This window comes from Anser anser (genome assembly GCF_964211835.1).
Source record: "Anser anser genome assembly, chromosome: Z".
NCBI lineage: Eukaryota > Metazoa > Chordata > Aves > Anseriformes > Anatidae > Anser > Anser anser.
The window spans coordinates 84,525,192-84,545,930 of NC_139723.1; the positions used below are offsets into that span (position 1 = coordinate 84,525,192).

Sequence of the window (20,739 nt, forward strand, 5' to 3'; positions counted from 1 at the left end):
AACGCTGTCTGTGCCTGATGCACCCCAGGCTGGCCCTTCTGGCTGCCAGGACACACTGCTGGCTCGTGTTAAGCTTGCCATCAACCAGAACCCCCAGATCCCTTTCCCCATGGCTGCTCTCCAGCCTTTCATCCCCCAGTCTGTATGTGTATCTACTATTGCCCTGTCCCAGGTGCAAATCTGTTACTTGTTCTCGTTAAACTTCTTGATTGCCCAGTCCTCTGATTTGTCAAGATATCCTTGCAAGGCCTTTCTTCCCTCTAGGGAGTCAACAGCTCCTCTGAATTTAGTATCATCTACAAACTTACTTGGTATACCTTCAAGTCCTGCATCCTAATCATCCAACATTAAAGAGAATTGGTCCTGAAATGCAGCCCTGTGGATACTGGTCCATGGGAAGACCAGACTCCTGTTTAAGGAGTACAGGGGGAGGCTGGGCTCCTCTAGATGGGTCTGGGAGGAGGCTAAGGCTCTCTGCAGGGGTCTGCAGGGAGGCCCAGCCTTCCTATAGGGACCCACGAGGAGGCTGGTTCCTCCACTGAGGCCTGTAAGGGGGTGAAAGTCTTATGCACCGCTTGGAAAACAAGGAAAGGGAATTTGATGAAGATAAATATCAGTTCAGCATTTATGGGCACGCAGACTTTTCTCACAGTAACTTCACGTCTGTACACTGCTTTTCCAAGCCAGGATTTGCTTGGCTCGAGGTCTCTTCAATGAGTTGTTGAACGACTGTTAAGTATTCAGAGCTCTAGAACCAGCACCCTTATTTTGGGATTACTTCTGCGCGTTCAGTGAGTGTGCAAGCCAAGTTTCAGCCTCAGTGGGAAACCTCCACATCCAGAAAAGCCTAGCACCCTCTATTGTACTCTGTCAGCTGAAAAATCCCTATAAAGCAAGCATGAAATGTCTTATGGAGTAACCATTACCATACTAACCTTGCTGCAGCAGCAACCTGCAGGAACCGTAAAGGAATCATTGCTGTTTACAAGCTGAAGGTGGTAGAGTCAAGTCCTGAATCCATACGAACATGCCTTATGAATTACAGATCCCATCCAACCCTCAAGAACAACAATCCGACCAAAAAAAACAGGAAGCGAAGGAAAACTGCCTTACATGGCCAACAGCTCACAGCTGATCACACATAGTTGTTCTCATGCCAGCTTTCCTTGGTGCATTCTCTCCCATAACTATCTTGGTATTTATACAGAACAAGTACTGAAATAAAAGCTGTGGAAAGATATGTTCTTGTGGGCTTTCTTCCAGGAAATACAACTCAGCCCACCTGACTATGCTAGGATGCTTTGAAGATGTATCAGCCCCAGACCCTGCAGAAAGCAAACAAGGCAGCATAGGAAGAAAAAAAAATCCAGCACACAACTCAGAACTGTTATTTTTAATATATATATATATTTAAAGAATTAAAACTACAACAGGCTCCTTCAGAAGAGTATTTCTATACTTGGTCTTTTAGGAAAAAAAAAGAAAAAGGACAAATTATTCCTTTATTGTGCACTTTGTACATTTCATTTAGCAGGACAGAAGTTAAAGCTCATTGTGATCCTTTCCACATATGAAATAAAGTAAATCCCCAGGGACCAGTGTGTTTAGGCACACACTGAAGTTGCGTGGATTCAACTTGAAGAACATCATGCAGCCAGCAGCCCCTGTTGCTCCAAGTTTAGACAGCTAAATTGTGTCCAGCACCCTCTGCCCCATATCCCCATGCTCAGTATAGCAAGGCACCGAGGAGCTGTTAAGCCACACAGCACAGAGAGACAAGCAGCCCTGAGGTATGTGAGTTTCTGCATCAAACATGCAATCATATATAAGGCAACAAAAAGGGGAAGTCCTTTGAGGAGACCTGACCAGGAAATGAGTTTCATGGCTCCATGGCTAAGTTTGTTTCCAGTGGTGTGCAGCCAGAACCAGCCAGACCCTGCAGGGTTACTGCTGAGGATGCCTCTAGGAGTCAGGGTGAGGAAGTCAGAACAAATGTTTTGTTGTCAAGCTTGCCAGAGCAGAGGGAGAAGTAATTAAGGTAGACAGTTGACGATTTCCCTTTCATTTATACTGGCACTCAAATCCCCGCTGAAAACGGACTCTACATTTGGATATAGCATCAATACAAATCCAAAGTTCAGGGATTGCCAGAAGTTAATCAAATGGGAGTATGTGAAGCCTACCACAGACAAAGTTATACCATGAGCCTAAAAAACTGCAAGCCCCTCATTGGAGAGGTGGTGGAAGAGCTGACTGACTTCCTTCTGATCCTCAGCAATGTTGCAGGGTGAGAGACTTGCCAGCAGGTTTGTAGTGGCACAGCCCCTCGCTGGGTTTCTGTTCTGTGTGCTGCTGCATCACACAAGCATCACACAAATCAGCACCAAGTATCAGCACGGCAAAGCCAGACCCATGATGTAATTAATGGTGCTCCTCTATGTAGCAAGCTCCCAGAGAAACATGACTGAAATTAAATCCAAATTACAAGTTTAATCACCGTTGATAAAAGACTTAAGAAACAGGCCAAAGTGTACCCTTAGCTCTGAACACAAGCCAGCATGCCCAAAGCTTTGCAATGCACATGTGTTTTTTAGTTATTTGGAGAGCAGAAGGCACCAGGCTCTCCCAGATGGCTGCACACAGGAAGAACTTCAAATCAAAAACTTCCTCCAGTGCAGAAGACCCTGTGTCCAGTTCCATTGCTTATATGCTTTTTCTTCCCCTGAGCGTGAAAATGGAATATATGTCCAAGGAGTTTGCTTATCGAAGGAACAGATTTTTAGTAGGTGCTTTCTGAATGCACAAATAATTATCAGAGTCCTCAAATACTTTCTTAAAATGAAGAAGCACTGCAGCTCTGTGCTGCTGAGAATAACTGAAAACGCCGACTCTGCCGCGCTGTCCAGACTGACAGTATCTTCTGCCTGGAGAACCTAGAGAACAGGAGAGACAGCATCAAAATCACAGCTCCAGCTCAGACAAGGACAGAAGGGCTGACACGATCGTCACTCCCACCCAGTCACCTCAAGGTGTCATCCCCTAAATGGTAGCCTTTCTTTCTGCACCGCCCCTCTGTTGCAGTTGCATCTCTTGTTAAACCCTTTCTTCATCAAACTCGAGTACTTACTGTGGGTACTAGCGGTGTATCAAGCTGTAGCCGTCAATTGTGGCATAATCAGGATCACCTAAAACACAAAGCACTAAAATATTAGGTCTGCCCATGACAAGTGCTCGTTAAGAGACTGCAGGACAAGACCACCATGGAGGACAAGACCACCATGCACTGGCCACCTCTGTTATAAAGGGAGCCAGGGATGAGTGGGGCTCGAAGAGATGAGTTGATTTGCCTAAAAGCCAAAGCAGAACTTAGTTTTACTGAGTTCCGCTGCAGTACCCCATCCCTAAAGTGGCCTGGAGATAATACAGTTCACGCTGTTTAAACAGAGAAGGGCCCAAAATGCAGAGACTGGTGAGACACCAAGCTTAGGCAACCTAAAGCTTCAAAAATGCGCACACAAGGGGCTTTGATCTGAACTTCTAGGTGAAATTTTGCCTCCAGAGTCAGTAGCCAACTTCCCAGCATCTTTTCATGGGGACTGGACTTATAGCAGGAGCTGGACCTCAAGCAATCCCTTGAGAGAGATGAAGCTCATGATCCTATGGGGAAGAGCAAGAGCAGAGAGATCCTCTGTGGGAGCACAAGCCAGCTAAGGTAAGGAACTCACCTGGCCCACTGGTTGGGGTGGGTAGAGGCGCCCTCCTGCTCAAAAAGAAACAGAGGTGAGGACCTGCATGGCTATGGGGCTCCCTCCCATCCAAGGGCACCTGCCCAGGCCATTACTCTGGCTTTGCAGCTCCCAAACCACCCTCACAGAGCTCACGGGAGGGCAAGAGGTTTGGCCAGCCTGGGCTTTCTGGAGACCTGGCCATGTTTTGGGTCATTCACCACCAACAGCCTGCTTGGCAGACACAGGAATTGAGGCTGCTGTGGTGCGGAAGAGGAAAAAGTCACCAAAAAACAGTGCATTGGCAAAACATTCATGAGTGAGCCTCGGGGCATGCCTTTTACATGCCTCTGCCTGGGCTGAGCCATCAGGAAGCCATAATTAGGCATGACTCTTCTCCTGACGCAACAGCCAGAGGTGCACACTCATCCTTGGCAAGAGTCTTTAGCCCTGAATCCTCATCTTCCTCGTGGCAGAGGCATCTTTCACCCTGTCCTCAATTCTCTCCAGGCTGCCTTGCTTTTCTGCTGCCCGGGTACCGCAGCCCCTCACCTCAACCCAAAGGACTTGTGGAAGAGGCATGGCACAAGAAAAACTGAGCTCACCCTCATCACAAGCACCTTCAGAACAAGATTCCCAGCCTCAAGAAGGGAAAAATAACCTCAAAAGACAAACGGGAGCAAAAAGCTCTGGATGGACTTGAGGTTTTCCTTGAGCGTGACGTAGCAGGCAGCGGATTGGAATAATTTCTTCTGGAGAGAGGGATGGGCTACATAGCATGGGAAATATTTTCCTGTAATACTCCCAAAGCTTCCAACAGACCGAAAGCGACAAAATATGTTTTTGTTTGTTTGTTTGTTTTAGACAGCATCATTTGCAACAGCAATTGCAAATTATGTCCCTTACCGTGATATAGGTACGGAAACCGGACTTCTCACAGGAGTCGCGTTTCTCTGTGTGTTGTAGTAGTTTTCATAAACAACAGGAGCTAGGAAGAGGTAACAGTAGTAAAGCACAGACCTTTCACAAGGTGCCACTTGACAACCCCAACATTCAGCTGCTAAGCTTTTCCCCCCTCTCTGGGAAGGTGTTTGAAATGTTACAGAGCAGGGAGATTATCATCAGAGGCTGGTGGTAAGTGGCAGAGGGACTGGTGCTGCTTGCTGGGGAACAAAAGGAAGGATGTTACAAAATCAGTGGGTTTTGCATCCAAATTGATGCTGATCCAGGCAGCAGCACCACAGGGAGTAAAAGCAAGTCAGCACTACTTCAGGAGGTTGCACCGAACTCTCACCTGGGGCCGAACTTCCAGTTTTGCGCAAATTTACAAAAAAATCAATATCCTTCTCAATGCTGCACATTTCTAAACTCTTGCGGATTTCCTCGTATTTCTGCAGAAGAGAAAGGACAAGCACTTTTGTGCATTAGATCAAAAACCAAAAGGACGTTTTTCAATCGGTTATCACACATGGATTGGGAGCCCAGTGCTCATCCAGGACCCAAGCTTCAATGGTACAGGGAACGAGGAAGGAATCCCAAAGAAAACTTAATCTCTAAGAGCTTTGGCCACAACCCTTCTGCCTGCATGTGCATGTTAGCTGATCAAAGGCCACAGGCCAACTTGGATTAACACAGTTCAGAGCACAGGAAAGCAAATCAGGCTCTGCTTTCCCATTCCCAGCCTCAGATATGCAGGAGTCATAATAATCCTGCGTGATCTTTGGCAAGGTCACCTCCCACTGCATTTCATTTGCCTCTTTTTCGGCCGATTTTCTTCAGCTAGGGAGAACAGTAAGTGTATGATGCTGGTGGCAGGGAGCTGAGGACACATCTTCACTCCTGTACTGCCTTCTCACTATTTCTCCAACCACAGACACGCACAAAAGCTGCACTTGGGGGGGTCCTTACTGCATTACTGCTACTACACCCTGACAAAACGACGGGCAAAGAGAACCCAGGTGGGCAGCAGGGATGCCGAAGGTCTGATCCGAACGAGACCTCTTAGAGGCCTCAGATCCAAAACAGGAAAATGGATGTGGAGGGACCTCCTCCCGGCTCACCTCATCGTTCTGGACGCAGCCCTGGGAGAGCTGGTTGACGTGGAGCCAGAGGGCGCCGCGGAAGCAGCTGATGCGCTCGCACTCCTGCGTCTCGAAGAACTGAAACGACACGGGCAGAAGAGCGGGTCCCCTGCCAGCACAGCCCCGCCTGCAGCGGGGATTTAGCTGTCCCCCGAGCCCTGCTGCTCACACGTCCTTAGCACCAAGGTGATTCAAGGAAGCCACAAGTCCTCCACCTCTCCCGGGGGACAAAGCACCCTTCGGTGCAAGCAGGTGTTCCAAAGAAGGTGTTAAGCTCAGGAAGGTCTACAGGCGGCAGTGCCCTGCTACACCCATGCGGAGGGGGCCGCCCAGCACCCCTCGGGGAGACCAGGCCAGCTTCCTAAAAGCAGTGGGGGTTCCCTGGGCACCCCGTGGTCCTACAGTCCCCAGCTCCCTTCTCACCTCCCTTCCACAGGCGCAGAGAAATAAAAAAAAAAAAAAATGGCTGGGGATGTATGAAAACGGAGGTGCATTTGGTTGGTCTCCTTCCTGTTTCCTGCCAAGCCCTTTTCGTAACCAGTTTAAACCCAAGTCTGTTGAAATTTGCTGTCTGGTGTAGCCAAACCCCATGCACCTTTACACATTTCCAGCGAAAGACAGACTTCCATCCCAAGCATACGTTTGCATTTGTCATCAATTACGGCCTTTGCAACGTACAGAGGGGAAAACCTCCACGTAATCTCTCTGTGGAAGTGAAACCCTGGCTTCCCAGCCCCACCTGCAGAGGGGCTTCCAGAGCCTCCAGACACCACGGGCACCTTCACGCCCCCCGACGCAGCACACCAAACAGACAGCAAATTCCATCCCAGTGGGGGAAAGTAAAATAGAGGCACAGGCGGTCTGAGCACTTAGGTGGTCAGCATCCAAGGCAGACACTGCTGGGTGTTCCCGAAGGCTGCAGCCTCGATTCGTGTCCAGGCCACGACCGTTTGAGCCAGGTGATGGCAGCACCGAACGTGCACGCAGGCAACAGGAAAAAAATGTCACTACTGAGCACATCGACTCTGTCAATTTTAACAGGCGGTGGAAGGAATGAAAAATAACACAGTGGAAACTTTGAAGTGGTGGGGCCTTGAATCCAGAAACCAAGCAGGAGAAACGTGCAGGGTTACCTGCAACACGTCCTGCTGTTGTCCTGTGAAGGGAATACGGAGCAGAAGGCACGTCTGCTCTGTCCCCAAGCCCTGCAGAAAGGGGGGTGGACATCCAGAGGACCACAGTGCCATGTGAAGGCATTTTGTGGCATTTACCTCGCAAGCCTTGATGTGCTCCTTCATCCATTCTTCCCTGATCTTCTCCAGTGCGGTAATACTCTGCTGGTAACTCCTGTCTGTGAGGGAAATCAAATTGTCAGTTGGCTAACATTAATTTTAAAAAACTCCTTCGCTAGGAGGTACCACGTCCAGCCTAAAATGGCTGGGATGCCACGGAGAACCCAGCAGTAATGCGTGAGCTCAGCTGCTGGTGGGCAGTGCACTGGGATGGGAGCCCCACAGCAGCCGTGGCGGGGCCAGGCAGCCTTCTGCAGGGCAGGTGCCACCTCCTGTACCTCCAGACACGTTTCTGAGGAGCTGCAGCTCCTGTGTGCCGTGTCACGGCTCTCAGCCCATCTCCTCCTGCCCCCGGAGGGAGGTGCTCCCCTCGCCCCCCAAATGCAGCCAGCACGCTTCATCTCCACGCTCACCTGAATCCTCCAGGGCCGATTTCGTCTGAGCCAACTTCAGGAAGAGCTGCCAGAATTGGGGGGGGGGGAGAGAAGAAAGGTGTCGGAGAGCCCTGGCGCATCACCCACGGGAGTGCAGACCCCAGAGCTGAGAGAAGGGACGTGGGGCAGGAGACCTGCCAGAGGAGATGTCCCTTTGCCCGGCACCACGGCCCCCGCCTCTCCTTACCTTCTCCTGCTGCTTCTGCGTGACCAGGTTGGCGTTGCGGTGCACCGCCTGTTCCGCTTCATCTTTATCCCTGCAGCGCTGCTCGTAGAGCCGCTTGGCCTAGGGGAGCCACCAGACAGGGCAGGAACACGTTAGGAAGCCAAAGAGATGAAAATCCAGCTGACAGAGGATGCTCGGGGTCCCGGAGGCCCCAGCCCTACTGCCTGGGCAGCGCTGTGCTCACAGCAGGAGCTGTTCTTTGCTCAGGACGAAAAGCTCAAGGCAACCGAGTCCTGGACATTTAAACCTGTGGTATCTGAGCCAGCATTTCCCTTCCACGCTCCTCAGGTTTTTCTGAGCACGCTCTGCACGTTGCTAATGCAGACACAGCTCAGGCGGCTGCAAAAGGGGAGGGAGGGAGGCCCTCACACGTAGGCCTGCCCTCGCTCCATGCGCGTGTTTTGGCAGCGTTAGCCCGTACGGCAAGGGACAGCAGCACGCTTGCTTTACCTCCATGGTCTTCTTGTACTGCAAATTCCTGTTCTTGTGGATCGCCTCCATTATGAGCTCTATCTGTGAAGACAACAGACCCGGAGTCAGCACGTCAGTGACCGTCAGAGCTCCGGGATGAACTACAGTATGGTATCGCCTCCGTGGGCTCCGGCAGAATTGGCAAGCCCTCTCCCCTCTGCTAGGTCCGGATCAGCCCCTGGCTCTGACAGCTTCCCCTCGTTTTCCACACACGGGAATCTCGAGCCAGAAGAAGTTAAAGAGCTTGTTAATTTTACCAAACCCTATGTAGATCATACAGCACTACACGTGCACCTTAAACACACTCCTAGCCAAGGCTGGCATGGCTGGAGGGAGCCCCTGCTGTCTCCAGCCCCAAAGGACCCTGAAGGACAGCACGTGGCAGCGAGAAGAAGGAAGTCGGGGGTTGCCGCAGAGTTCTCCAGCATGGTTGCAACACGTAGGAAGGAGCCCAGGACTTCCTGGCCCTGGTGGGCACGGAAGGGGCTGGGGCACCAAGGGGGACAGGGGGCAGGGGCAGCCCAACTGTGAAGGTTCCTCCCACAGTGCCCTCAGCTCCTGACCTTCTTCCGATGCAGCTTTTGCTTCTCCCTGAATTCCTCCATTTTCTTGGCTTCCTCCCGAAGGGTTTGCGCCAGCTGGATGTGACCTTGTCCCACATTGTCTATCTCTGCAAAGAAAAGAAATATATATATATATATATATTCCTAAAAAGGCTCTTGCTTAAGCCAGCTTTTCTAGCTGACATCAGACTGACCCACAGACCCCTTCCTTCCACCCATGGTCCCACCTCATGAATTCCCCTGCAGAAACTTGAAAGCAGCAGCACTTTCCAAGCAGGGTCTGCCTATGTAAGAGTGATTCATCATCGGTCATGCTGGGGCCTGCACTTCCATTTAAGAAACTCGTACCAAGAGAAGTTATTCAAACGAGCACAGTCACTTTTCTTCCTAATCTGGATTAATTCAGGCATGTTTCAGCACATCACAACCTAAAGCGTCTGTCTGAATGAAGCATTCCCCCAGGCTAGCAGAGAAGCAACTTGGGGCATAGAAAAACTATCGCTAAATAAATCTCAGGCTCACCTCGGTGTCACACTGAGCTAGCCCTGCTGGAGGAGAGCAGCCGTACCACGAAACACCCAGCCAGCAAGCAAAGCAGCCGCTCACTTGCAGCTCACAAAAGTGGCTAAGACAAACTGTGGCTCATGAGCCAACACCCAGAGCTATTCCAAACCCGTAGCTAGCTATTAAAGCGTCAGCTACTGCAGGGCAGAGCCTCATTACAGCATCAGCCCAGGAACACAGCAGCAGAAATATCTGGCCAGGATGGATGGTGGTGGAGCTGTGGCTGCCAGACTTCAACACAGGGCAGCAGAATGGTGAGGAATGGTTACTGCACGGTGGCCAAGCCTCATCACTTGGATGCTCTGATTACTGCATATTTGTGTCAAAAGGGCAGGATGAGCCAGTCCAAAACCACCCAGATGAGCTTTCTATGGACAGCTTCAGATGCTGCACAACTCTGAAGCTGCCCCAAAAGGCCAACAGATCCCCAAAGGGACTTGCCATGGGTCCCCTCTGCTAACTGTGCCCTGGAGCACTCTATCCCAAACTCCATGCACTGGGCTGAGCGAGACAATGAGGACAGCCTACACTTGATCCTGGTATCAAACAGTTATGGAGATTTCTCTGTTTCTTCCCAAATTTCTCTGTTTCTTCCCAAGCAGTAGCCTGAAGGCTTCAGCACTACCAAATGTCCTGACAGATGAAGAAGAAGAAGGATTACTTACGTTGCTTGAAAACATCCAGGGATCTCTTCAGGGTGCTGAAAAACACAGGCACAGCATTAAAAGAGTAAGAAAGCACTGCCAGATGTGGGCACGGGCTTCAACAGTGACAGCAGAGCACTTCTGAACTGGCGAGAAAGTCCCTCACTCAAGACCAGCCAAAACAGCCTGAAGCAGGTTTATCTACCCTCTTTATACTTCCACCTTTTTCCTTACCAGTGAGTATAATACAGTCCACTCGGTTTGAGATCTACCTTACGTCTTCTTCCTGGACAGTGAATACTATTAAATATTCTGAGTTTCAAGACAACTGTTCTAGGCAACCTCCAAAGAGTATCAGTTGGGACATATGAACATTTTTTTATATGTAGTATGGACGAGTGGTTGGAAATGTAGGGAACTTTCCTCCCTATTAAGATAATGAAACAAAGTAAGTGACAGACCAACATAGAGCTGTAAACAAATGAGCAGAGAACACCAAACCAGGCACGTATGAAGTACAGCAGGAAGTAGATGGTTCCCAGGGCAGTGGGGAAATGGAGATCCACGAATGGAGCCAACCGCAGCAGCTACGGCACCCGTGTAGGGTGGCAACGTGCTGGGTTTGAACATCCGTGTGGTTTGACTCAAGGAAATACGTGTACTTCCCTCTGGCCACAGAAACGGTGAGGAACAAACCCAAGGTCTCATGATGCTTGGCTCTCTGCTGAACCACCAGCCCACATCTCGCCTGAGCGTCCACAACGCCTTGGTTACTCTACGGCAGGTGGGAAGTTGGTGGAGTCCACCTTGATATTGGCAAAGGCCAACCCAACTGGGCACAATTCATTCACAGGACTGACTTCTGAACAGCTGGTGACATCCCAATCACATTTCAACACTGGTTAGTTTCTCTCAGCCTCCTTCCCTCTCCCTTCTCCTTTATTGCTCCAATTACGGACACCTATAAAAGCAAAAGACACTGGGCTCTGAACTTACTTCAGCTCCGTCTGCCCACAGGGCTTCTTCTTCGACAAGTTAATTAGCTCTTTGCCATACTTTTCTTCTATAATCGCTCTGTTGAGGAAAGAGAGAAATGAGAGGAAATTCTCATTTCAGAAACTGAAACTTGCAGCAGAGGCCGAGAGCAGACGGAGTTTCACAAGAGACATCCCCTGAGCACGGACGAGGGAATAGCGGGTGTGCAGAACACACCAGGCTGCAGATAGGGTGAGAGCATGGGCATCTACCTCCCCGACCTCCACAAACTGCCCCAGGGCTCGTGGCTTGTTGTGTCTACGCCCAGAGTCCTGCCAGCTCCTGAGCTTTCACACTGCGGGATCGTCCTTAAAGATAACATTTGAAGAAGAGGCCACACTGCGTATAAATAACACCTCTGACAGGTCGTATTGTCTATCCCTCTTGGAAGCAAGTGGGAAAACCCAGAAAATCTGCGCGCTGCAGCCTAAGAGCAACCAGCCTTTTACAGTTGCTTTGAAATCTGTGCAAACATCCAGGGCTGGACTTGGTTGGTCAAATGTAGATACCTCCAGCTGGGCAAGCTGCCCTAGCTGCCTGCAGTCCGTGGAGAGAAACAAGTACTGCCATGAGCTTGCATTAGAAGGTCTACTGGAGGATGGGATGGGATGGGGATGGGATGGGGATGGCATGGGGATGGGGTGGTTTAATTGGAAGGAACCTACAAAATCATCAAGTCCAACTGCCTGAGCACTTCAGGGCTAACCAAACATGCTCAATAGGCTAAATACGAAGACTGCTGTAGAATGAACCAGAATTAATGTAATTTTGGTATTGACTGGAGAAAACAAACCTTGAATACAAGACTTGGGACAAAATAGTCTGGAGTAAATGTGATGGGGATGCAGAGCAGGAGAGCCTGCAATTTAAAGTGTCTGATGCACCTACATCTGTTTAGGCGGTAACCCCATGGAAAAAAAAAAAAAGAGTTAAACAAGGTGAACTCCACCGCCAAACTGTCAACACAGACATCTGCACTTGCATTAAAGATACAGACATTTTAGGAAGCCAATTATTTTATTCTACAACTCCCTGAGGAGGAGAAGCAGGGAGGGAGGTGCTGGTCTCTTCCCAGTGGGAGCTGATGGCAGGACCTGCAGGAACAGCACAAAGCTGCGCCAAGGGAGGCTCAGACTGGACGTTAGGAAACATTTCTTTACCATGAGGGTGGTCAAACACTGGCACAGGCTTCTTAGAGGGGTGGTTGATGCCCCATGCCTGCCAGCGTTCAAAAGGCATTTGGACAGTGCCCTTAATAGTGTGCTTCTGGGCTTTGTGGCTAGCACCGCCCTCCCAGCTGAGGATCCCCAGGTATGGACTTTATTCCAGCCACGCAGGGAAAGGATAGTGTGAAAAAACAAGTTCCTCATCAACCAAAAGTGAAAGATGCTTCAACCCAGGGGACAGAAACATGATGGAAACCCAAATGGGAATACAAGAAACAGAAGAAGTGCCTCTGCCTCACTTCCCAGATTCAGCCAAACCCGTTTTCAGAGGCAGCTCTGTACCTTTCCTTCAGAAAGTCTTCAAACTCTTTGCAGTTCTTCCTGCCGTCGTTCAAATGTTGAATGATGCTGTCATAGCCAACTGTGCTCGTCAGGTCTGTGCTCTGAAAACACAAGAATAGGATTCATGTCCTTGTCAGCACGGTCCATGGCCACTGCCACCTCCACCGGCACTTATACAAGCAATGGCTCAGCTGGGAGCAAGTGTGCCAGGGCCTCTTTCTGGTTTGCCCATAAATTATATGAAATAAGGTTTGTTTGTGTTTTTTTTTCTTCTTGGGGTGGGAGAGGGTCTGGAATGAGGAGAACGGTGATGGCAAGGGTGGCAAGGCACCTTCGTGACCTTCACAGGTCAGAAGAGCTCAGACCTGCCACATCCTGGTGATCTCCCCCCATTCTGAGCACCTCGGGCCCCTCAGCCCACTGAGCCCCCCCTAAAACTCCTACAGCACTTTCCTCCCTCCTCCCACCCCACAATGTCCATCCTCATTCTCCAGAGGAGGGCCTGAGATACAGGCCAGGAGGTTCAGATCCTTAAAATAACGTCAGACCCTAGATAGCTTTCAGAAGAAAATGGCTCACCCGAGTTTAGCCTGTGAAACCACATAGGGTGAAGAACTGATCTCACGGCCACATGGCCCAAAGGAACCCAAACCCAGGCCTGGGGGGGGGGAGCTGAGCAGCCCCTTCTCCACGGCATCGCTCAGCTTCCCGTGAGCTTCCCCGGCTGCCCACGCAGCACCGAGCGACTGCTGCTGCAGCAGCCTCCTCTTCGGCCTCGGGAAAAGCCACCCTGTCCCACTCACGTCAGTCCAAAACTCCAGCACAAAGATCACTTCCCTAAGCAGCAGGTCCTTCCCCACCCCTGCTCCGTGCCCTTCAGCACGTCACACTTCTCCACGTCCCCCAAAGCGTCACGGCCAGGTCCCATCTTCCAACCCAGGGCTCCCCGCCCCGCAGTGCTCCCCGCACCGGGGAGGAGCTTCCCATAGACTTCCGAAGGATCACTGCTTTCCCTCAAATTATTCTCAAAAATATGGATTTTCCTGTGATGGTAATTTAAAAAATAAAATAAATAAAAAATGTGACAATGATGTAGCTGGGCTAGGACGAAGGCTGACTAACTCTACCCCATTCTCTCCTCTATCCTGTGCTGGGAAGTGCCTTAGGATAAAAAGGCATTTTGTCCTACAACCATTGAGGATTTGCCACCCTGAAGACCTGGAGCAGGGCTCCTAAGTGCTGTGACGCTACAAGAGGGATGCTCTGACTACAAACCCTCCTTCTCTGGAAGAAACCCGAAGCGGATGCAGGAGGAGAGCAAAACTACCTGTTGTCCTCTGCAGAAGGGCCCGGCTGGCGTTGCAGGAACAGCACAGGCAGGAGCAGAATAGGGAAACGGGCTGCAGAAAGGAAGCAATGGCAAAAGCAGATATGAAGCTGCGAGAAAGGAAGCAGAAACCACAAATAATTATTATGAAGCTTAAAGAGGAATAATGGCAGGATCGAGAGATCCAGGAAACGTTTCCAAGCCAAGATGCCAGCATGCAGGTAACTGGTGTTACGGTGCTGGCAGCAGAGGGGGGATTTCTCATAAGTTTGTGCCCAGAGAGAGAATTGAGGAGGAACAGGGCCATCATTTGTGATAAATGAAGGATTTCATCATCGTGGACTTCCCCAAGCAAGAATATGAGTGGCCAGAAAGTGGGAGATAAAGCGGATATCTGGTGGAGTGGGGCCAGCAGGAGATCCCTGGGAATCCCAGATCAGCTTTGCTCCATGGTGGTGTGCATGGGAAGGAGTAGGAGACTGTGGCCAGGGCCTAGGGAGATCCTCAAACACTTTCTGTTTCTGTACTGAGCACGAACCTCCTCCCAAAATGAGCTTATTACCGAAAAAAAACGCAACAGGTTCTCCGTTTGCTAACTGGCTCTGCAAAAGAAGGAAGCACGCTTACACTGAAATCACTTTTCATGACAGTTGCAAAACTCAGGAACATCCTAACTTGACTTTCTACCCCGAAATAAAACGGGCAGGGGCAGGCAGGAGGGGCTCCCGGCCCCACGGAGCCGGGCTGGGCAGGGTCACACACCACAAAAACCACCCTGGCAGCGCCCTTCTGGGCAGACGTCAGCACGGAAAGAATACAGGGGACCAGCGTGACTGCCCACGGGAGGCAGGGAAATAGGAAAGAGGAAGGGGGATACAGGGAGGACAGAGCCAGGGAGGGAGGACGGGGTTTAAAGCCACAATAAGCTAAGCCGAAGGGGGCTCTGGAGGGCAGGATTTTGCACCGAGGCTCCCCGAGCTGCCCCTGCAAACAGCTCCTCACCCCTCGCGTCCTGCTGGTTTCCTTCCAGTTTTTAGCACTACTAAGTCAGGCGGTTATATGAGAGCAGAGGATGGCTATGAAAAGGGGAATAAAAGAAATGGCTGCTCTGCTGCTGTTGTCTTAAGAGAATAAAAGTCGGGCAAAAATTGCCGGGCCAGCTCTGCCGTACCAAAGCCAGCAGTGCGGTGCCAGCCTTCCCACACCGAAAATGATGGTGAAAGGGCAAATAACTGAGCAGCCTGCTGTTGGAAAGAAGGTAACCCGACCAGCCGGGGCTCCCTATGTTAACATGGTCCATTTGGGGTGTAACAGGGAGGTTTCTGTCCCACTGCACCAAACCAGAGCCGACCTTCCGTGTAGGTCTGCAGGGGCTGCACGGAAACGGCCAGGACCTGGAAAGCACCAACGCAAATTCCTTCCCCAAGAAATCGGTGGCTCTGCGCAGCCCCAAGAGCATCCCAGAGCAAGCGCACATGGGGTATCCCTCTAGGCTTGGCTGTAGGATTTTTAAAAAAGGCCCCAGTCCCCCCCTTTTGCAGCTGGGGAACTGAGGCCGGGCGACCGGCGTACCCCGGCCCCAAATTCTGCCTCGCCCGGCCGGGTTAACAGCGGACGTGCTATTTAGGGGACAGCACCACCCGTGGAAACTACAGGCGGATGATTTCAAGGTGACAAAGCGGCAGCTGATGTTTCCCAAGTCCACAGGGCTGCAGAGGAGTGGAAATTCCCGTCCCTGCCCTTTCGGAGGGGCTCAGCGGGACGCAGCCCCCCTTGTCCTGACCGCTGCCGGCTTTGTGCTGTGCCCCCGATGCTCTCGAGGAGGAGGAGTTCACGTGGCTGTCGGTAACGCCAGCGGGGAGATAAAATGAGAGGCTTCACGCATCAAGAAGGGAAAGGTGGGATTCACATCTGCAGCACAGGTGGAGAAGTGCCGCTTCCCTTCTGAAATTTCGGCATTTCAGATGGCATGAAGTTACAATGTTTTGGGGATTTTGCTTGTGCTTTTAGCAAAAGAGGGGCTGAAATGCTCCAGTGGGCACGCAAAGTCCCTCTTTCACTAAAGGGAAAGCTGTTTGCTTTGGTATTTCCATCTTCTTCACATCGATCCCCCTCCAGACACAAACCCTGTGAAGATAAGGGTGAGGGGATAAAAAGCAACCTGTCCCGACCTCCCCAAAAATGAAAGGTTTGGAGCACACAAAATTTCACGAGTGACTTCAACGCTCTGTCCGCACCATGCACACAGGGCCACGTGCACGTCCCCAGACACACATCCTCGTCCCTTAGCCCTTCAGCCTGAGCAGCCAAACCAGAGCCGGGCGGCCACAAGCTCAGGAGCCCAAACCCTCAGCGCTGCTCACGGACCGTCACTTGGCGTGTTTTACTTGTGCAGAGCTTTTAGCAGCTCTCTCCTGGGTCTCGTCTGCTCAGAGAAACGCTGCAGAAGTTGCACGTCTATTTTCGTATTTGGAAACACTGTGCGACGACAAATGGCTGATGCTATTCTTGCTCGCAGTCAGCACGATCTCAAAATTGCTCAAGGTCCCACCGAGGTCACCAAGACCGAGAAAAACCTTTGAGCAGATTTCTGCAGGGAGCAGAGGTAGCCCAGAGGCTTATCCTTTGCTCCCAGGGGGCAGAGCCCTGGGAGCCCTGCTTTTATGTGTGCCTGACCCCAAGGGCCGGCCGGGTCCGTGAGGGTGAGAAGAGGAGATGGTGCGAGGCCGCTGTTCCTCCCCATGCGATAAGTTCCAAGCAGGAACATCGGGGCAGGCGAAACTCCTCCCAGGGGTGAACACTCCCTGCAAATCCCCCCACCTTGGCACAGCATCCCACGAAACAGCACCCCAAAGGTGAACGCTAAAGCGATGGACCGCCAGGCTCGGCGCGACCGCACCTAACCAGAACAGCCGCCGGCCTCCCTGCGGGCCGGCACCTGAGGATTTCATCAGGCTGCCCAGGAAAGCCGGTCCCTTTCGGAGAAGGACGAGCAGAGGGAAATGAAACAGCCCAGCCTGCATCATGGCATGAGACGGCGGGCAGGGAAAGCACCCCGAAGACCGGCAGGCACCCCCCCCCCCTTCTGCATCCCTGCAGAAACACGGAGCAAGAGGAGCTCATCCCCAGCCTCGCGAAGCCCTGCAGATCTGGGCAGGTTAAAAAACAGACAGCAAGAGGGGAGAGCAGATACAGCCCGGGGCTTCAATCCACTGCGGTGCGAACCAGCCCAGCAGGATGAATTTCCCAGGGTGCAAACAAACACACTTCACCGGTGCTTTCAGACCCTATCCCGCGTGCTTTGGTTGAAAATTAAAACGCGCCAGCGCACCTTCTACTGCAGGAGACTTGCTGCGGAGTGTGTTAGCAGCATCATTTAGCACCTCATTTTCTTAAGGCGGCAGATAAACATTTGGGAGTGCCTGAAAGGTGCAGACACCTAAGCCTTATATGCAAAGATCACTTAACCGGAGCAGCCTCGGCGGGAGCCGGCAGGTCTCAGCCCTCAGTACCATTTGCTTATCTTCTCAGTGTCCCGCCGAGTCCTCCTCTTTAAGGCACCCTGCCACACTCTGCAGAGGGCAGAGCTTCTGTCTCTGAAAGCAAATCACATTTGTCTGAGGACAAATAAGAAGAAATGACCAAGAATCTGCCCTCCAGGTTTCAGGCTGTTAGCCAGCGGGTCAGACATAAAGCTCGTTTTAGCGCTACCAGATTCCCCTTTTCCCTGCATAGTTTTACAGACGCCCGCGAGCCCCAGGTGCTCTGACGAGACCCAAAGCCCTGCTGCCGGGTTTCCCAAAACACTCCGCCAGAAGGGCTTGCGGAGAACCGGGCGCTTTTCAAGGAAACGATAAAAATGAAAGACGAGCCCTCGCGTAGCGAAAGGAGAACGGCAGGTTGCAAAAACATGCAAACAGCCCCGCGCTTGCTCAACTCTCAGCAATCGCTGCAGGCAGGGCAAGAGGAACCAAACAGGATTTGGGGTGTATTATTTTTCCACAGCTCTTCTGTAGGTGGCTGCAGCTTACACCGAGATGTAGTAGGGTGAGCAAAAACAACAAATAAGGGAATGGAAGAAAAGGTTCGAGACCGGCTGCAGCCCACAGGGCTGGGGACAGGCAGGGAGATGGGGCCGCCGTCATTTCTTCAGACCCCGAAACACAAAATCAAGGCCTAAATGAAGCAGCTGGCCATGCACAGTATTTGTTCATGCTTACGAAGTGGTCGTTTTTGGGCTTTGGCTCACCAGACGGAGCACTAAAATCCTCTCCCTCTGCTTCCAGCCCTCCGTGGCAGCATCCTCCCTCCCCTGCAGCCACCCGGGGCAGCTGCCGCCCTCCCAAAATGTGCCCTGGGCTGTCCCAAGCCCTGTGTAATCCTCTGCTTTGGCAAAGCAGCGTTCTCCTTCCTCTTCCCCTTTTGGCTCAAGCAAAGTGAATAAAAGGGGAAAAATCTCAGGAGGAAGTTTGCGCTCCCTCCCTGCGTTACAGCAAACCGAAGCCGTAGCAGCAGCCCCTCTGCACCTGGCCTAAATTTGGGCTTTTCCGTCCATCTCCCATCCCCTCCTCTCCTCCCCGCAGGTGATGCACGCTCACTGCTGCCTTCTCCACGGGCAAAATGACTGCAGCGGGGCCTCGAGGCAGCGCTGCCATGCTCCCATCCCAGCTCAGCCCTGGCTGCCTGACCCCACCAGTACTCGGGGTGGGAGCTTGCATGTTTCAGAAGGGACAAAACCAGGCAGAAACCCCGATAGCACCAAGAGTTCGGGCCCGGATTATGTACAGATTACCCAGTGAATAGCCTCGCTGGCCGTAAGGGGAACAAGGATCTCTCCTGCAGCCCAACACGCCGCCGAAGCGCGATGAAACGCAGCAGCGCGGTTATTTCTGCCAGCCCCAGCGCACCCGTCGGCATCGGAGGGGCGCCGGGTGCCCGGGGGGAGGCTGCCACCACCCCGGCAGCCCTCCCCTCCGCCCCCAACACGTTTGCAAAGCCAAGGGAGGGCCGTGGAAGCTTCTTGGCAATGAGCGGCTGAGAAACCGCTGCCAGGCACGAAGCCGGTTCGGCGCACCCGCAGGGTTTGCACGCCGACGGTGCCCCGCCAGGCACCTCGGCCGTGGCGCTGGGCACCGTGTGAGCGCGGTGCTGTGCTCGTACCCTCGCATCCCGCAGCACGCCACGGCCAAAATCCCAACACCGGCTCCTCCGGGACCCAGGCGCCTTCTCCCCGGTCCTGCAAGGCCTGCTTCCCGGGCATCGCTGGCGGGACCTCGGGGATTTACTGGGGATTTATCGGAGCCCAAGGCGTGCCGCTTGGTGCCTGATTCCCACAGCCAAACGAAGGGCATCACACCCAGGGGAACCGCACAGCCGCGGTGCCAAACGCTCTGCGGGGGATAAGCGGCTGCTCGGCGGCTCCTGCAGACCCGAAAGCACACTCCGCACCCCGAAGAACAACTTGCAGCACTCCCCACGCCCTGACATTTCCCCCCAGGGCTCAGCAGCAGCAGCAAAGCGAGGGAGCAGCCCCCAGCCGGACCATCCCCCCCCCCCTGCACCCCCTCCTTCCCCTCCTTTTCCCATCTGGAGCCCCGACTCACCCAGAAGTGGTCCCTGAACCGTGCCTCCCGCATGCTGCTGCTGCTGCTGCTGCCCCCTGCGCCCTTCCGGCACGGCTCGGCTCGGCTCGGCACGGCCCCGCCTGGCCCCGCCCGGCCCGGGGACAGCCGCAGGGCTTCGGCTTCGTGAGCAGCCGGCACGGGGGCAGAGCCCTGCGGGGTGTGCTCAGTGCTCAGCCCGGCCCCGCGGCCTCTGGACGATGGTGGGGAGGGTTTTTTTTGGGGGGGGGGGGGGGGGGAGGTTTTGGGGGCGCACGTCCTGCTCCCAGCCCCGGCGCGGCGTCGCTGCAGGAGGCGAGACACCTCTGGTCTGGGACCTGGGGTGGGAGAGGAGAGCAGGCGGGCACCAACTGCGCTCAGGAGAGGCCGATTCACCCCGGTAAGTCGGCGCCTCTGACGCAGGGACAGCTGAAACAGGCCAGTGATGTAAAAATAAGGCATTTTCCGCTTAATCGGTCTGCCCGCGCGTGAGCCCAGGGTGGCCTGACACCTACAGCAAAGATGCAGCTGAAGGGTTGCGTCTTTTCACGGCTCGTGGCCGCAGCCAGTGTCGCGGCTGGGGCCGAGCTCAAGGCTTCGAGGAGGTTTCAGCAAACGCAGGAGCTGTGGCGCACCCCGAGCCGCTGCAAATCCAAATCCTGGAATAAATCACCCGTTTTCTTCCACATCCTCACCTTCTGCACCGCAGGCGCTTTCGGCCAGCCAAGTAAGCCCCCATGGGGTTGAGATAGAGAGCAGGACAAAGCCACAGGGGTCAAGGCACAGGGCAGAGGCAGCGTCGGCGCAGCGCCGACAGGGACACGGTGCTGGAAGCTGCAGCAAAAAGAGGCACAGCAAGCACGACGTGAACAAAAAACGCAGCAAAAAGCAAACCGTTTTTCTCTGGCACACGGAGGCTCCTTTTAGCAGCTCTCCTGGGTTCCGGTGATTTAGCCAGAGCCAGCCCCTGGGTGCTTCCAAAAGCGCCCACCAGCAGTCAGCACCGCCACCCGCACGCTGTTTCTCTGCCTCGGAGCACCACCCTGTGGCCAGACCATCCCACAGCTCCCCTCGCTTCCAGCCTCCCCCTTCCAATCCCTTAACAAACGTTGTCAGCAGAGCTAAATCCCGCCTGAAGCTAAGGACGAAGGCAAACTTTTCCACTTCGGCTACACGCTCTAACACTGGGCCCTTGTACCTCACGTAAGCTCCGTTCAGCGTACCAAGTCGGGAGCGGAACAGATGCTGCGACGTTTCATCTCCCTACAA

At 52.9% G+C, this 20,739-nt stretch overlaps 1 protein-coding gene across 2 annotated transcripts; it reads right to left on the bottom strand.

Moving 5' to 3' along the window:
* Window positions 1–1,385: 1,385 nt before the first annotated feature.
* Window positions 1,386–19,620, bottom strand: PSTPIP2 (proline-serine-threonine phosphatase interacting protein 2). 2 transcript variants are annotated; one of them, XM_083816036.1, is made up of 15 exons: window positions 19,474–19,620; window positions 12,544–12,644; window positions 10,997–11,074; window positions 10,022–10,056; window positions 8,793–8,899; window positions 8,209–8,271; window positions 7,720–7,818; window positions 7,512–7,557; window positions 7,078–7,157; window positions 5,786–5,884; window positions 5,020–5,116; window positions 4,632–4,713; window positions 3,726–3,760; window positions 3,128–3,185; window positions 1,386–2,933 (listed from the first exon to the last, which is right to left on the bottom strand). In XM_083816036.1, the coding sequence occupies exons 1-14, from the start codon at window positions 19,504–19,506 to the stop codon at window positions 3,136–3,138; spliced, it is 1,005 nt and encodes a 334-aa protein (XP_083672162.1). In that variant the 5' UTR covers window positions 19,507–19,620; the 3' UTR covers window positions 1,386–2,933; window positions 3,128–3,135. The 2 variants fall into 2 exon arrangements, 1 of the variants encoding a protein (XP_083672162.1); XR_014576348.1 differs by lacking the exon at window positions 3,726–3,760.
* Between the last annotated feature and the right edge of the window lie 1,119 nt (window positions 19,621–20,739).

Excerpts from the sequence above, each read along its gene's own strand:
- PSTPIP2 (XM_083816036.1), bottom strand. The coding sequence starts at position 19,506 with ATGCGGGAGGCACGGTTCAGGGACCACTTCTGG. Across the intron at positions 10,057-10,996 it reads TGTGGGCAGACGGAGCTGAA|CACCCTGAAGAGATCCCTGG; the intron begins GTAAGTTCAGAG and ends TGTGTTTTTCAG. Across the intron at positions 5,117-5,785 it reads GCTGCGTCCAGAACGATGAG|AAATACGAGGAAATCCGCAA; the intron begins GTGAGCCGGGAG and ends TCTCTTCTGCAG.